General features: G+C 32.9%; 2 protein-coding genes across 7 annotated transcripts in view; both read left to right on the top strand.

Annotated features, from left to right (window-relative positions):
- Positions 1-1,862, top strand: part of LOC114335737 (ATPase family AAA domain-containing protein 2-like) — a 97,608-nt gene extending 95,746 nt beyond the window's left edge. Inside the window, exons 13-14 of the mRNA XM_050653328.1 lie at positions 1,485-1,633; positions 1,691-1,862. Coding sequence (XP_050509285.1) covers positions 1,485-1,633; positions 1,691-1,750 — 209 coding nt within the window. The 3' untranslated portion in view covers positions 1,751-1,862. The remainder of the gene's footprint in view (positions 1-1,484; positions 1,634-1,690) is intronic.
- A 7,029-nt stretch (positions 1,863-8,891) lies between these two features.
- LOC114335747 (collagen alpha-3(IX) chain-like) overlaps positions 8,892-17,821 on the top strand; it is a 408,590-nt gene continuing 399,660 nt past the window's right edge. For all 6 annotated transcript variants that reach the window (XM_050653325.1, XM_050653322.1, XM_050653324.1 and 3 more), the window contains exon 1: positions 8,892-9,132. In XM_050653325.1, coding sequence (XP_050509282.1) covers positions 9,110-9,132 — 23 coding nt within the window. In that variant the 5' untranslated portion in view covers positions 8,892-9,109. The remainder of the gene's footprint in view (positions 9,133-17,821) is intronic.

Genomic DNA, 17,821 nt, shown 5'->3' with positions numbered 1-17,821 from the left:
TGGTATTGAGGATCCGCCTACTTCACTGCTACGTGTTCTCGGTCTTACTTTACGGTGTCGAGTCCTGGACTGTGAATAAAATCGATCTAAATCGCCTTGAGGCTTTCGAAATGTGGTGCTATAGAAGAATTTTAAAAGTTTCCTGGGTGGAGAAGATTCAAAACTCCACAACACTAGAACGTCTCAGCAACACTACTGAGATCATAAAAAGCATCAAGCAGAGAAAGCTGGAGTATTTCGGACATGTAATGAGAGGTCCCAAATATAGGTTGCTACAAAATATCATGCAAGGAAAAATAGCAGACAAACGCAGTCCAGGACGAAGAAGAACCTCATAGTTGAAGAACTTGCGAGATTGGTATGGTGTTGATACAAGCATGCTATTTAGGATGGCAGTGAATAAAATTAGGATAGCTATGATGGTAACCAACGTTCTGAAAGGACATGGTACATGAATAAGAAGAAGCAAGTTGGGCACAAGAGTCATAAAAATAGCCAAGGGACAAATCACCAAATGGTAGAAGAAGTATCGGTCGATCGCGCAAGATATGGAGTAACAATGTTCCATCGAGGCAGCGATTAAAAAAAACGAACACTAGAGACAGCTGACTGACCTACTAGGACAAGAATGGACGGGTGATACCTACACCCATACCATGGAAAAAGTTTTTATGTGTTTGTGTAACGTGTATGTGGCCATTTTTTCTGTTTTTTACTGTTTGGTGTTGTACGGAGGACAAAGCAGTTAGCATTTACAATCAAAAATCATATTTATATTCATAAGATGCACATGATTACACCTCAATGTGGCAGTACTTATTTACTATTTGATCATTAGCTCCGATGATGACGTTTATGTCGAAAGCGCTCAGCTAAAGAAATAAATTATTTACAAACTTTGACATACTACATTTTCATTTCCTTTATTTTTACTTTGACACTACTTATAGCCATATATCAAATGCTTTCCATCTTCTGCTCATGTCTTCGTTCAAGGTCCACGATTAAACACCATAAAAATGTATAGAGAAGAATAGCTTCGCAGTAACATTCTTACTTTTACACCAAGGGAGAGGTTGGGGCTCTTGAAAAAGACCCTCATCCGGTTGAAGGTGGATCTAGATTTTCCGATGTTGCTCTTATCTCCTGGCTGTTGGTCCATTCTTCATTTATTATGGTGCCGATGTAGTTGTAGTACGTCACTCTTTCTACTGTTTGTTTGACGTAAAGTTGACCTTCTGATATCTTTTTCTGGATAGTTATTATCATGAGTTTTGTCCTCTTTACGCTTATATTGAATCCATATTGTTGACGGTAATACGTGATTCTGGTAACAAGGACTTGTAGATCTTCTAGGTTGTCTGCAAATATAAATGCCTTTTTCAGTTTCTTGCAAAACATTCCTAAATGTTACTTCTAAAATAAAAAAATTTCCTTGGTAGTCTGCACTTGTTACAGTTTGTATCATACTCATAATTTTGTAGAAATTTATGAGGAAAAAATTTATAATTTATGGAGACAAGTGTCAACGGTAACATCAAAAAATATGGCGGTGGCCCAACTGGAACTTCTCTATGATGTTATTTCGACATGTATTGGAATTTATCAAAACTCAATAGATTCTTTACTTCAGGTAAGATTTAGTTTATTATGTAAGCAAATTATTAAAATACTGTTTATGTATTTTTAGAATTTGGAAAATGTTTTGAAACAAACTGAAACGTCCTACGAAGTTCAGGTGGATTATTAGAAATCGAAGAGTTTGTGAATCGTATTGTCAAAAAACGAATTTCGTGGAATGTTTTTTTTTGTATAATTTTGGAAATTTTTTGATCGACTGATTAATAAATATTTTGCGTAAATATCTTCTATCTTTTTGCGAATGAATTTTTTATAAAAATACCTATATAAGGCCAAACGAATACTAAAAACTAGTTATGAGTAGTAGATATAGGAATCGTTTGTGATAACATAATATATTCATAACGTACTATCACTTTCACAATCAGATCTACTCCCATTATCGCTTGATTCATTAAAATAAATCCTTAAATCTTCAATAATTACATAATTAATTAAGTACGGATGGATAATCTGCAAATATAGTTTTGTATAATCTGCAATAAGACAGGCGACAGACAAGTGTATGGAATAAAAAAAGCAGCGTTGAATCGTCTAGTGCAACAAGAAAATCAATAATAAATACAAAAAGTTTGAGACTTTAGACTTTAACATCAGCTCGAATTCATAGATCTTGTCAAAATCAATATACTGATGAGAGTCCAATAGCTACCATTCCATAGCTCAAGACAGAGAAAATCAAAGGAAGGAAAATAAATAAAGACGCTCTTACATTTAATTTCCAATCTCATTGCATTCTCTTCAATCGGTTTTCCGGTAATATTTTTTAAAAGAAAAAAATTTATCTCTTCGAAATAACGGTACAAGAGAGAAAAAAGTATTAGATAAAATCAAAAATAAAACACATTAAATGATTTCGATAACAATATTTTAGCTCGCTTGAGAAATGTGCCTGAGTTAGTCTCAGTAAAAGCGTATTATCGTACTGCTTTTTATGAGGAAAGATCACTCAGTATGTGAAAACGCTAAGAATTTTATTAACTATTTTATGACTTTATATTATATTATGATATTTTCTATGACATATGTAAATGTTATTGAAATTTAATTGATTAACTTTTTTACTGAAAAAAAAATGCAGGAGTCACATTTTTTAGACAAAACCCCCTTTATCCTATCTTTACTTGATGTTGAAAAAATTAACTATTTCTCATTTTTTTGACATTGATAATTTTTTCATTTATTAATTTAACAAGAAATCTTACTTAATAAATAGCTTAAAATTTTACATAATGATCAAAAAAAATAGAATTGAGTTATTCATTTTTTTTTAAATCTCTGAGGAAATTTGTCATAAAAATGTATAATTTTTACATTTCAGAAGTAGAGATTTAAACAAACAAAAAGTAGACAACTTTTTCTAAAAAGCAGTTAAATAAAATTACAGCATAAAAATTAAGCATTTTACATAAAACAAATACAGTGTATTTGGGACATAAAAACGAAGTAAAGCGAAATGCCCGCTAGGGTCATTCGCCATTTTTACTCAAAACTAATATTTACCTAAAATTTTCTTTGGTCAGTTTTGTCTGTTGTTTTTGTATAGTTACATTCAGTTTCACTAAATAAATGTGAAAAGACGATGGAAATTATAATACTAAAAGTGTATAATAACCTATCCAAAATAACTAAAGAATGAAAGAAGAAGAGTCCCGATTAGGGATGGGAAAAACCTACCGGTTTTAACGTAAAACCGGTTTTTTTTTTACTTCGCAATAACCGGTTACATTTGTCCCAGTTATAACCGGTTTTTTCTGTTTAAAGTAAAAACCGGTTATTAGATTTTTACCATGCCGCACATCAAAGAAACATGAGACGTAAATTACGTATCATGAAAATAAAACACTGCTAAACAAATATACGTCTGGCCATTTATGAAACTCTCCGAAAATAAAAATGTGTCATGAGCATGAATCACACTCGTTTCATTGGTAGGCGGACTTTGAGATTTGTTTAGCAGTGTTTTATTTTCATGAAACATGTTTCACGTTTCATGTTTCATGTTTTTCGTTTCATGTTTCTTTGGTGTGCGGCTTGCCTTAAATAGAAAATTAGTAGCGCTCATGACCATATTAATCAAAAATATATTCGTCTACGAAATCTGTTAACAAAATTACATAATTATGTAGAGCGAGAGATCATTTTTTCAGACCACCACCATCTCTGAATCTGATGTTCTTGTTGCCGATTTCAGTTTTATTCTAGCTGTTTTAGTCATTAGTAATTAGATTGCTATTGCACTAAATTGTAAATTGTAAATGGCTGCAAATTGTTTTATTTTTGTTATATATTCTTCTTTTTACAATGGGTTCCATCCTGTAACTATTTTTTGTCTCAAAAATTTGTCTCGTTCTCGGTATATAATCAGCCCTAAACATCCACCCTTGGACATAGGCCTCCTCTTCCTTTTTCCATGCCTTTCTATCTTGGGCATTTTCTATCCATTTTGGCCCGGATTATTTCTTCAGGTCATCTGACCATCGGATTTGTGGCCTTCCCCTTTTTCGTTTATGGTTTCGCGGTTTCCAATGTATAATCATCTTAGTCCAACTTTCATCCTTCTGCCTTAGGGTATACCCGGCGGCATATTTACAGATGCTAGCGTGTGTTGACACTAGGGTGTTGAAATCAGTTAGGGTTTGGAAAAACAGTCCATTTACAAATACTAACAGATTTGGACACCAGAGTGTTGAAAGCAGCTGCTTTTTTAGTGGTTATACATGCATATGCTAACGGCTATTGACATTGATTTTATATACCTACTGCTGTGGAAAAATATTTAAGTGATTTAGGTATTAATAAATAATTAAACCTAACCTAACAATAATATATTAACACAAAAGAACAACATAAAAAATAATGTTGTTCTGAAGCTATTTCCTTGTGGCATTTTTATAATTAACTATTTAGATGGGAAATAAGCCACAATTAAATTGAAAAAATAATTTTATTAACGTTTCGACGCCCAAATCGGGTGTCGTTGTCAAAATAAGTAAAAGAAGGAGGTATGTTACAAAGCCTACCTTTTTAGATATAGGCATTTAAAGTTTTTATTCCTCTATTTTTATCATGAAAAAAATATTGTTTGTGTTATTTGGTTTTATTTATATTGCTATAAGCATTCCTTTACATATAATGTTGATAATTTGTTTTGATTTTTAGTATTTTTTCTAAAAATAAATAGAAACTGTACATACCGTCTTCTTCCATTAATTTTAGTTTGTATAACTATCCTTTATCTGAATGGATGAAGGGGGTATGTGGCATGAAATAATGCTCTATATTCAGTTTTACAGAAATTTATGTAATTGAACACAAAATAATCTTCTTCTTCTTCATGTTGCTATGTTCATGTTGGCTATCAAACTGGCTATAGTAATTTTGTTAATGGCAGCTCGGTAAAGGGCAGTAAAGGGATGCAGAGGATCTGTTAAACCATTCTTACAGGTGTCTAAGCCATGACGGTCTTCTGCGACCTGGCCTTTCTTCTTCGACCTGGCGTTTCTTCTTCCGTCTACCTTGCCTTTTTTATTAATAGCTACCCTAGCCTTAGCTACATTTATAAAAAAAAATAAACAAATTAATAAAATCAATTTTTTCAGTCTGTGTACATTATTTTAGATTTTTTTGATGATTGGAAACAAAAAAGGTCTTTTGTAATTATTCTCCAAAGTTAATAGTTTTCGAGTTATAAACAATTTAAACCTGAAAAAGACGAAAAGTGTTTCATACCTCCTTCTTCCATTCAAGAATTGTATTCTACATGTTACATACCTCCTTCATCCACTAGAATATCTCTTATTAAATTTTTAGAGGTACAGTAAAAGTGGCATAATATTATAGTTAAGTTACATAACACCTTCATTCACTAAGAAACTTAAAATTTTAGAAAATGTTGCATACCTTCTTCTTCCACTTAGGCCTTCAATTTATTTAATCTGACTCATTTATATTGGCAATTCAGACATATATTATACATTTGAAAGTATTTTTTACTACATAAGCAACAACATTTTTGTTTAATTTAGTAGTATTTTGTATTTTAACAACGACACCCGATTTGGACGTCGAAACGTTAATAAAATTATTTTTTTTAATTTAATTGTGGCTTATTTCCCATCTAAATAGTTAATTATAAAAATGCCACAAGGAAATAGCTTCAGAACAACATTATTTTTTATGTTGTTCTTTTGTGTTATTTGTAAATGTACTGTTTTTTCAGACCCTAATTAATTTCAACACCCTAGTGTGAACACACGATAGCATCTATAAACGTACTGTTTTTCCAAACCCTAACCGATTTCAACACCGTAGTGTCAACACGCGCTAGCATTTGTAAATGTACTGTTTTTCCAAACCCTAACTGATTTCAACACCGTAGTGTCAACACACGATAGCATCTGTAAACGTACTGTTTTTCCAAACCCTAACTGATTTCAACACCCTAGTGTAAACGCACGCTAGCATCTGTAAACGTACTGTTTTTCCAAACCCTTACTGATTTCAACACCGTAGTGTCAACACACGATAGCATCTGTAAACGTACTGTTTTTCCAAACCCTAACTGATTTAAACACCCTGGTGTCTACACACGCTAGCATCTGTAAATATGCTACCCGGCGAACTTCCATTTAAGCTTTGCTAATTGTTGAGATATCTCTCATTTTTGTTTTGTTACGGATCATTCTGCCTTTGCTGTTTTTTTCCATATTTTCCTTTGTAAACGTCCAGGTCTGAGAGCCATAAATGAGAACAGGGAATGTACATTGATTGAAGACTCCTGTTTTTAGGTATGGGGGGTATTTTCTGTTTTTTTTTAATACAAGCCAGTTTTCCGAATGACGCCAGGCCAACCTTATTTTTCTCTTTATTTCTTCGGTCTGATTTTCTTTATTTAATTTAGTGATTTGTCCTAGATATATATACCCTTTTACTTGATATATGCTTGTTTGTGCCACTGTATTCATCAGTACTTCTTGTTGATGGGTCATAGTTTTTGTTTTGCTGTAATTTATCTTTAGTCCTATGTTTGTCGATTCTCTATCTTTAGCTCTTTCATCATTCTTTGTAATTCTTCACTTTTTTCTGATATTAATACAATATCATCAGTATATCGTAAGTAATTCGATATTTTTCTGTATGTTAATACCCCAGTTATCCCAGTGTAGTTGGTTGAATACATATTCTGCGCTTGGTTGAATAGCTTGGGTGAAATGGTATCTCCGTGTCTTACTTCTCGGTTTATTGTAATAGTTTGTTTCATTAGTTTAATAGTTGTTGTTGCCTTGTTATATATATTTGTAGTTAACTCGGTATATCTGTAGTCTATTCTGCTGTTTTATAGGGAATTGTTTACTGCCCAATGTTCAAACATTATCAAAGGCCTTTTCCAAGTCTATAAATGCCATGTACAGCGGCATTGAACATGTATAATTTCACTTAATTAAAAAATTGATATTGTTACGTCATCAAAAAATTGATGACGTTAACCACACGCCTAAGTGATCTGGAATACGCCGACAATATCTGCCTGTTAGGACAAAGGTTCCAGGATGTGGCCGACCAATTGGAAACACTATCCACTGAGGCCAATAAAATAGGTTTAAAAATCAATATTAGTAAAACCAAGTCGATGAGAATAAATGCAAGGAACAACACGCTATTTAATATCGACAACAAGCAGATTGAAAATGTGGAGAACTTCACGTACCTTGGAAGTGTCATAACAGAAAGCGGAGGTACAGAAGACGATATTCGTATGAGGATACGAAAAGCTCAACAAGCTTTCAGCATGCTTAACCCTGTTTGGAGGTCTGGAGAATATACTACAAGGACAAAGATCCGAATATTCCAGTCAAATGTTATGTCTGTTCTACTCTATGGATGTGAAACCTGGAAAGTGACAAAATACCTTACAGACAAATTGCAGGTCTTTGTTAACAAATGTCTACGAAGAATTGTTCGTATTTTCTGGCCAAACACAATCAGAAACGAAGATCTGCTACACCTGACCCAACAAAAGAGGGTAGAAAATGAAATAAAATACAGAAAGTGGGGGTGGATAGGTCACACACTCCGAAAAGATAGTTCCAGTATTGCAAAAAATGCCCTAGAGTGGAATCCCCAAGGAAAGAGAAAAAGAGGTCGCCCAGCACAAACTTGGAGAAGATCCATCATGGACGAGATAAGAAGTCAAGGAAAGTCTTGGAATGAGGTGAAGGCCCTAGCGCAAAATAGAACCCGATGGCGCGTTTTCACTGAAGCTCTATGCTCCACTTAGGAGTTCAAGAACATTATATATATATATATATATATATATATATATATATATATATATATATATATATATATATATATATATATATATATATAATCAAATGAAATAGAGAATGTGGAGAAATCCCCTTACGAATAATTCACACATCCACCATTTTGGGTTGGGAAAATTTCTTGAATAGAATTAAAAATCCAAACACTAGTTCTTAGAAATGTGTTTCGCCCTCTTCAACCTCTCTGGGCTCATCGGTAAGGATGAGAGGTTGAATATCCTTAGACACATTCCACTCAAAAACAACATTCGAGACCAAGACATAGCAGAAGCGTAGATCTACGCCAAATCTGAAAATGACAGTCTCAAGTTTTAATTCCCTAATTACTTGAAGTAATACATATGTTTAAAACAAAAGATGAGAAGTTATTGGTTTAACGACCACTCGTACGATATCAATCAAATGAAATAGAGAATGTGGAGAAATCCCCTTACGAATAATTCACACATCCACCATTTTGGGTTGGGAAAATTTCTTGAATAGAATTAAAAATCCAAACACTAGTTCTTAGAAATGTGTTTCGCCCTCTTCAACCTCTCTGGGCTCATCGGTAAGGATGAGAGGTTGAATATCCTTAGACACATTCCACTCAAAAACAACATTCGAGACCAAGACATAGCAGAAGCGTAGATCTACGCCAAATCTGAAAATGACAGTCTCAAGTTTTATATATATATATATATATAAAATTGATAATTTTCGCTGTAGAACCAATCGGTTTACTAATATTAATTTTGTGAACCACCCTGTAAATCTAGGTACTTAAACTTTTTGATTATTGACTACGTAATAATATAACGCAGTAACCCTTAAAGAGAAAATTAGTAGCGCTCATGACCATATTAATAAAAAATATATTCGTCTACGAAATCTGTTAACAAAATTACAAAATTAGAGCACGAGATCATTTTTTCAAACCACCACCATCTCTGGATCTGATGTTCTTGTTGCCGATTTCAGTTTTATTCTAGCTGTTTTAGTCATTAGTAGTTAGATTGCTATTGCACTAGTTATTTAGTTGTCGCAATTATGAGATGTTCTACGAATCGCGTGTACATTAATTGCTAAATTTAGTTTATAGGGAGAGATTTTAAAGTATGATTTGTTGTGTGGTTTCTAAAAAATAGTTGTGGTTTAAGATGTATAGAAAATTTTTCGAGAGGTAAGTAAATAGTTGATGTTTTAACAATTTTTAAATTAACCGCTAGTAATTTACTTATTGCTGATACTTTTTAAACGACGCTTTTTAGGTTCTTGACGCTAGTCAAAATTTTTAAAAATTTTTAATCTTTTTAAAAATTTTTTATTACTAATAAAAACAATCGAACAATCAAAAATAGGAGGAACTCTCGAGGATCTATTGTATTCATTCTCGGCATGAATGAATACCATAATATGAACGTTTGTTTATTTATTTCATCAACTACCTTATAATCAAAAATTCATCTGTTTGTATAAAGCCAAAATGATTATCAAATATTTCGATTTCTTCGCGTAATATTCACTTTTTTGTGAAACTCTGTGACTCGCCCATTTCCTTACGTCCCGTTCAAATCCTCAATTTTTTAAAATATACGCTGTTCTTCATGTACTTAACTTACCGTGTCCTTAATCTGACATTTTCGAGTTTTTATAAGGATAGATTTTTTACGGACTTCCCCCAACGTACGCTCCTGTATTAAAAGTCCATATGTGGTAGGGGTACATTTACAGGGTACAAGGTTTCTCCTCTTCTAATTTTCTGCTTGTTCGAGTACCTAACGCACAAAATCCCCTCTTGGACTTCCTAGCCCAGTTAATGAACGGGAAATTCGGCGATACCGTGTAATTTTCAGGGGCAACTCCGAATTGCATGAAAATTTGGATTTAGGTTCTACTTACCCTCCACTTCAAAGTTGAAATTGTGCCGTTGGTTGCTTTTACTTGGGGGGTGACAGTCACCCCTTCTCGGGGGTGAAAAAACATACGTTCAAGATAAGACCGGAAATGGATAAATTGACTGATTTTAAGCAACTTTTGTTCTATAAAGTTTTTTACGTAAGTCAATAATTTTCGAGTTATTTGCCATTGAAAATGTTGATTTTTCGACAAAAAAACTACGTTTTCAGACGGTTTTTCGCAAATAACTCAAAAAGTAAATATTTTATCGAAAAAAATATTCTTAGTAAAAGTGTATCTTATAAAAAACCCCAAAAAATGGTGTATTAGTAAAGTCTATCAATCAAATAAATACCAAGTTGTAGCTCATGAAAAATACGTACTTATCCGTCTAATTCCAAATCGGATATTTCAAGGTGAAATCACCGAAAAATTAAGCACTTTTCGGGAAAAATCCATTTAAACTTTTTTAAAGTGTTTATAAAAAGCTTTGTTTTAATTGTTAACAAAAGTTTTAGCATTAAAAATAAGCGAGTTACGCTCAAAATAAAGTTGGCCCTCTTTTTCTTTTGTAAAAAATCATGAAAATCTCGCCGTGTTTAGCTCTCCAAATGAAATTAATCGCTACCGCTTTACAAACAATTTACTTACCTATCTATTTTTTATATGATCTGTCGGTCTCACCGGTTTAAAATGTTAATTTTTGAAAGGGTTATAATTGAGAAAGCTTGAATGGGTCAGTAATCACGCGTGTATGCAAATGTTGAACAGCCATATTATCTTAACCAATTTTTGTCTTACGGAGAAACAAAATGAAACTAGCATATTTATAATAGCAAAACCTACATTTTTTTACTCTTTAAGATTTTTCTTATCACTAATACTTTTTAAGTTATTTCAAAAAAAATGAAATTTTTCAAAGATTTTTAGAAATTTTTTTTTAATATAAAACCAAATGTTTTCAAAAATAGGCACTTCAAACCAATTAAACTTACAGATCATATAAACAATACACATACAGTTAAAATAGATGGTAAAGCCAAACGATTAATTTCATTTAGGGTGCTAAATAAAGGGAGGTTTTCACGATTTTTTTTTACCAAAAAAAGGGGCCAACTTTTTTTTCAGTGTAACTCGTTTATTTTTGATGCTGTAAACTTTTGTAAAAAACAAGTAATAAGGTTTTTTTCGATACTTTAAAAATATTAATAAGGTTTTCCCGAAAAACGCTTCTTTCTTCGGTGATTTCGCGTTGAATTATTCGATTTGGAATTAGACGAATAAGCACGTATTTTTCGTGAGCTACAACTTTGCTTCTACTCAATTTGTAGACTTTACTGGTACACCATTTTTTTCGATTTTTATAGGCTACACTTTTGCTAAAAATATTTTTTTCGATAAAATATTTACTTTTTGAATTATTTGGGAAAAACGGTCTGAAAACGTAGTTTTTTTTTGTCGAAAAATCAACAATTTAAATCGCGAATAACTCGAAAAGTATTGACTTACGTAAAAAATTTTATAGAACAAAAGGTGCTTAAAATAAGTCAATTTATCCATTTCCGGCCTTATTTTAAACACACGTTTTTCACCCCCCGAGAAGGGGTAAATGTCACCCCCCAAGTAAAAGCAACCAACGGCACAAATTCAACTTTGAAGTGGAGGGTAAGTAGAACCTAAATCCAAATTTTCATGCAATTCGGAGTTGCCCCTGGAAATTACACTCCAAAACGGTCATTTATTGGGCTATCCCTATCGTAACTCTTTATAATCCAGTACTTGCAAGGGAAAATTGAGTTTCATATTAATAAAACTAAGCCCAAATGTATGCAAAAGATTTAAAAAAAATCAACAATCAATTAACTATCGGAGATTTTAAAGAAAATTACGTCTTGCGTGGATTTCAGGACACTTAAACTAAAGATCATTCAAATAGTGACTAATTACAAATACCTGAAGGTATGATAAACGAAAAAGTGATCAAAATGTCGAGATCAAAAGTGGTATTGAAATTGCTAGATCCATTTTCATAAAAATGTAAAAAATGTTCAATAATCGTAATATCTTTTAATCGCCTTTTTTAATCGCCCAAGAGAAGACGACAAACGCAGCAGAGGACGACCACCAACATGCCGGATGGACGGCATTAAACAAATATCCAAGAAATGGCAACAAGACGCACATAACCATGGAGAGTGACGGAAAATGGAAGATACCATAAATGTGCAGCAGTGAACAGAAGAGGTTGCATGATGATGAATCGTGATATCAGTCACTCACCACTAGAGCTCGGGAAATATGCAAAATGCATATTAAGTGCATATTTGCATATTTTGGATAAATTGTATAAGTGCATATGCATTTATTAAAAGTGCATATTTTCAGATATATTACGATATCACACACATATGAGGACATAAGTAATGAAATTTAGCGAGGTAGGTAAGAATGTCCTTCGGAAATTGTCCTTATTGGTATTAAAATTGTCATAATTGCCATATTATAGCATAATAAGACAATATTCCCTAATGGACCGTAATGCGATCTTGAGTATTAGATATTTATATCTTCTCATCACATGCCCCATATATCTCTAGTTTTCTTCTCTTAATTATTGTTAGAGGTACTTCTCTTTCCTTACGCAGACGTCTCATTACCTCTACGTTGGTTATTCTATCTACCGATGAGATCTTCGGCACTCTTCGGTACATCCACATCTCGAATGACTCCACTCTCCTCATGTCAATTTTCTTCTGTATCCACGCTTCCATCCCGTAGTATAATACGGATAGCACATAACACCTCAGTCACATCTCAGTCAGCACATAATCAGCAGTCGTATTTCTTAACTTAAGGTTTAAGTCTCTACGGCAGAATTATTTTTAAGTCTCTACAGCAAATTTTGTTAAAAGCAAAATGACATATAAAAAAATAATTCAAATAAATAATATTACTCAGATGGGGAATTGTGAAGATAATTTAATTTTACAGGTAGAACCCTCAATTATACATTTTAAGGTTGGCTCCTTTAACTTCATCTGAAGAAAAACGCAGTTTTCCGCATATAAATAATTATTATCAGAAAGAAGGCACACGGCACAGTTTTTTTCTAGAAAATTTAGAAAAACATTTAGTATGTCCGTTCGCTAAACTCAGGCACGATTGGCTAGTAATTTTAGAAAATAATTCTGCCAATTTGATAAAATTGGCAAAAAAATAATTACTAAATAGTTAATAATTACTAAATAGTTAGTAATTTTGCCAATTTTGGTAAAATTGGCCAAAAACAAAAAAAATACCCACTAAAATCACTAGCCAGTTTTGTCTGAGTTTAGCGAACTGACTATATTATAGTTTTAAATGTAATAATCATAAGTATAATAAATAATGACGATGATGATGATGAATATACAGAATAAATAAATATTATCGAGGTAATATTCTTCTTCTTCATGTACCATGTCCTTTCAGAACGTTGGTTACCATCATAGCTATCTTAATTTTATTCACTGCCACCCTGAATAGCATGCTTGTATCAACACCATACCAATCTCGCAAGTTCATCAACCATGAGATTCTTCTTCGTCCTGGACTGCGTTTGCCTGCTATTTTTCCTTGCATAATATTTTGTAGTAACCTATATTTGGGACCTCTCATTACATGTCCGAAGTACTCCAGCTTTCTCTGCTTGATACTTTTTATGATCTCAGTAGTCTTGCTGAGACGTTCTACTATTGTAAAGTTTCGAATCTTCTCCACCCAGGAAACTTTTAAAAATCTTCTATAGCAGCACATTTCGAAAGCCTCAAGGCGATTTAGATCGATTTTATTCACAGTCCAGGACTCGACACCATAAAGTAAGACCGAAAACACGTAGCAGCGAAGTAGGCGGATCCTCAATGCCAATTTTAGGTCTCTGTTACATAACACCTTGGACATCCTTCTAAAAGCGGCTTTAGCCTGTTCGATCCTATGTAGATCTAATTTCGCAGTGACTTTCTGCGTTACAATTTAGTTGCTGTCCAAGGTACACGATTTTATCAACATGCTCAAGTTTGGTATTATTTACACATATAGACGGTTTTATATTTACGAGGTAATAGAAATTTCAATAAATATTTTTTGTGACTAGCACAAAATAAATTAAATACCTTCAATATAAGGATTACTGCGTTTTTTATTTATATGCATCAAATACATCAATAAAAGCATATTTTAGTGCATATTTGAACTGTTATTGGTGTATATTTGCATGCATATTTTAGGGATTTTTAAGTGCATATTTTCCGAGCTCTACTCATCACTCTCTACGAATAAGAATGTTAAGAACATAATACATTGTTGTACGGTGTGGAAGCATTACCTACTCTCAAAAACATGTAATATAAAAAGCATTGAGAGTTTCGAGATGGGGTGCTATCGACAGCGGCGACGTGAGAGTAAGAATACGTTGAGTTGGCCGAATCACAAATGAAGGAGTATTACGGCAAAAGGCCTGCAGTAATACCACGAAAAAGAAAAAATTTAAACACTTATGGCATCTAATGCGGGGAACAAAGTACACATTCCTACAAAATGGTATAAAGGAAAAGATTGAAGGACGAATACATCGGGGCCGCAGAAAAATATCCTGGATGAGAAATCTAAGGGAGGAGTTTGGTTGAACCACAAACGAACTGTAATTCGAATAGCCCTGATGATATCCAATGTCCGATCGGAAAGGAACGGAAAAAATCTGTAGAGATCTATAAAGAGAAAGAATGTGCATGCCTTTCAATATACACTCACCGGCACAAAATTCCGCCACCCAATATTTTTGATTAAGTTTGACAATCTATAACTTTATTATTTGTTCTCCCATTTTCAAGATTCTTACACCATTTTGTAGGTACATGTATTGATGTCGTTTTTTATTATCCCGGTAACAAAAAAATTTTGCTTAGATAGCATTATACGGGGGTGAATGGAAGCGTTGTATTTTCTCTTAACTTTAAAAAATTCTGAGGAAAAATTTTGAGCGCTGATTTTGTTTCATATTCCATTTGTATTATCCTGGAAGTATCACGAAGGTTTTGTTTTTTGAAATAATCCAAATATCTCTTTTCTTGTAAGAGCTGTAAATAAAAACACTGCTTTGAAGGTTTTTTTAATCAAAAAAATCAAACTCGCTAAAATTAACAAGACAAAACAAAATTAACAACAAAACCAAACAATTCAATAGCGGGTATGTTCAACTATTGCAGCAACGACTGCTCGCAATCTGTTTGGCATCGAATAAAGATGTGTTATCCTTGCCTCGGGAATAGTCCGATATTCCTCTACCAGGGCCATAACTGTACCAAATTTTCTGGAGGCCTAGGATGACAGGGAATAGCTTTTTTTAATTCATCCCATAAATACTCAATAGGATTGAGATCTGGGCTGCATGCGGGTCATTCTAATTTCATCAATCCAACCTCTATTTTATGAGTCAATCAGTGTTTTTATTTACAAAAAATGGTACAGCTCTCTTAAAAGAAAAGAGATATTCGGATAATTCAAAAAACAAAATTTTAGTGATGCCTCCGGGATAATATGACGACAGGGCTATGAAACAAAACCAGCCCTTCCATTTTTCCACAGAATTCTTTAAAGTTAGGAGAAAATACAACACTTCCATTCACCTCCGAATAATGCAATGCAAGCAAAATTTTTGTGTTACCGGAATAAAACCAAACGATATCAATATATGTACCTACAAAATGGTGCAAGAATCTTGAAAATCGGAGTACAAATAATAAAGTTATAAATTATCAAACTTAATCAAAAATTTTGGGTGGCGGAATTTTTTGCCGTGAGTGTACATATAAGGTTCATAATACACATAATAATAATTAATAACAATTAAAATAAAATTTATAACTCTCAGTATCTGAATTCTGAACAAAATTGTTTATTAACCTTTGACTTTTTCGAATATTTCGCAATTTTTAATTATTTATGAAGTGATGATTAATTTAGTTAATTTATAATTAAAACACCATTTTTAATAATGTTCTAATTATAACAGATAAGTGACACCACAAATTATTTTATATTTAACTCTATTTGGAAGTTTATTGACCCATTTTTGGCACAACAAAATATTTAATAAACACATTTATAATCAACTTTATTGGCCACTTAGCCAATAAATAATGAATAATTGAAAACATCAAGATTTTTTATACAGGGTGTCCAGAAACTCTACCGACAAACGAAGACGGGAGGTTCCTCAGATAATTTTAAGACAATCTAACCCAGTGATACTCAAATTGCGGCTCGCGGGCCGCATGCGGCCCTCTTGTGTTTTTTATGTGGCCCGACGGCTAGCTTAAGGGCTCTGTAAACGACCACATTATTTTGAACTTTAGTAAGATAGTTGGTGATGGCTTTTAGCATTTATTTGCGACATACCAGGAAAACTTGGCGAACTTAATCGTCGTTTACAAATTAAAAGGTAAACATAAAATTATCTCGCAGTTAGAGAATAAAGTATTTGCTTTCGAGGACAAGCTAAAGATGTGGGTACATCGAGGAAATTAATATAAAAAATTTGTATAACTTTTCGACATTGGTAAAAGCTCAACAAGATGGAATTGATGTATCTCCAGAAAACTTTGCTACTATTTCTAATTACTTAGTTTTCTTGAGCGATGAATTTCAGGAAAGATTTAATGATTTGCGAAAAATTAGGAAATATCTTCCATTAGTGGAAAATCCCTGGCACTTAGAAGTAGCCGCTACTACACAATTTGCGTCATTGGGATTTAAAAGCGCAAAGTTGTCAGATGAACTAATTGATTTTAAAGGTGATACAAATCTGGAGGCAATTTTTAAAGAAAAAAGAGACGCAAATCAATATTGAGAATTCTGGAAATTAACACCGAATAAATATAAAACTCAAAAGTTGCGCTTACTTGCTCTTCACGTTGTTTGCTTGATTATGCCTGTGCGAATCTTCATATGCAAAAATGAAATATGCAAAAAATGTTTAAATTATTGATTAGAGCATTGAATAACCTTTCAAATGTGCTAGCACACGAACTTTATTATTATTTAAAAAAATCATCGATTACGTCATCACACTCAGATGGATGACGTCACTAGTATAATATATAGTATGTCAAAAAAATCATAATTTAAAAATAAAAATCGACCTGTTTCAGGATTTTTCCTTATACTCGCCAATTTACGAAATAACGAATTTATTCCTTTCGTTTGTATCATACTGTATATGTATATTACTTCACCTTGATTGCGGCCCGCAAGCTGTGGCAATACCTACTATGTGGCCCAGGGAAAAAAACGTTGAGTGTCGCTGATCTAACCCAATTCACCTAGTCCGAAAATGCTTCCTAAGGCAGCTAGTGCTATTTGAAGATGGCGTCTTGTAATTAGTTTTTCTTAAATACCTCCAGAACGCTTCTATTTAGAAAAACGAATATTGATACGCGTATTTATCTTTACAGAGATAAATCGATTTCATTCATTGCGAATTTCTAGTGCCTGTCATAGGCGACCGTTTTGGGTAACGGATATTTTATCGCATAACTTTTTTGTCTTTAATTTTTAAGCATTTTTGACTCTGGATTACTAAATTGTGAAGTATACTAGTACTAAAAGGTGCTCTTACTTAAGTCGATAGAATACACCATTTTCTAGAAAAATCGACTTGAAAATTTTTCGTTTTTTGAATTTCAAAACAAAACTAATTAGGAAAACGAAAACTGGTAGGTTTATTTATATTCCAGAGATGAATAGAATTTCATTAATTGCGAATTTCTAGTACCGGTCATGTGCGTTCGTTTTCGATAGGTCAACGGCTATTTTATCGCATAACTTTTTTGTCTTTAATTTTTAAGCATTTCTTACACTTAGTGTTGCCCAAAATCAGTCTTGGTCTTGCAGTATTGGACTTGTTCTTGCGTTTTAGCAAGACCAAGACCAAGACC

This window comes from Diabrotica virgifera, chromosome 6, assembly GCF_917563875.1.
Source record: "Diabrotica virgifera virgifera chromosome 6, PGI_DIABVI_V3a".
NCBI lineage: Eukaryota > Metazoa > Arthropoda > Insecta > Coleoptera > Chrysomelidae > Diabrotica > Diabrotica virgifera.
Note: the sequence above shows the minus strand (reverse complement) of the source record. Positions and strands in the feature narration are given on the sequence as shown.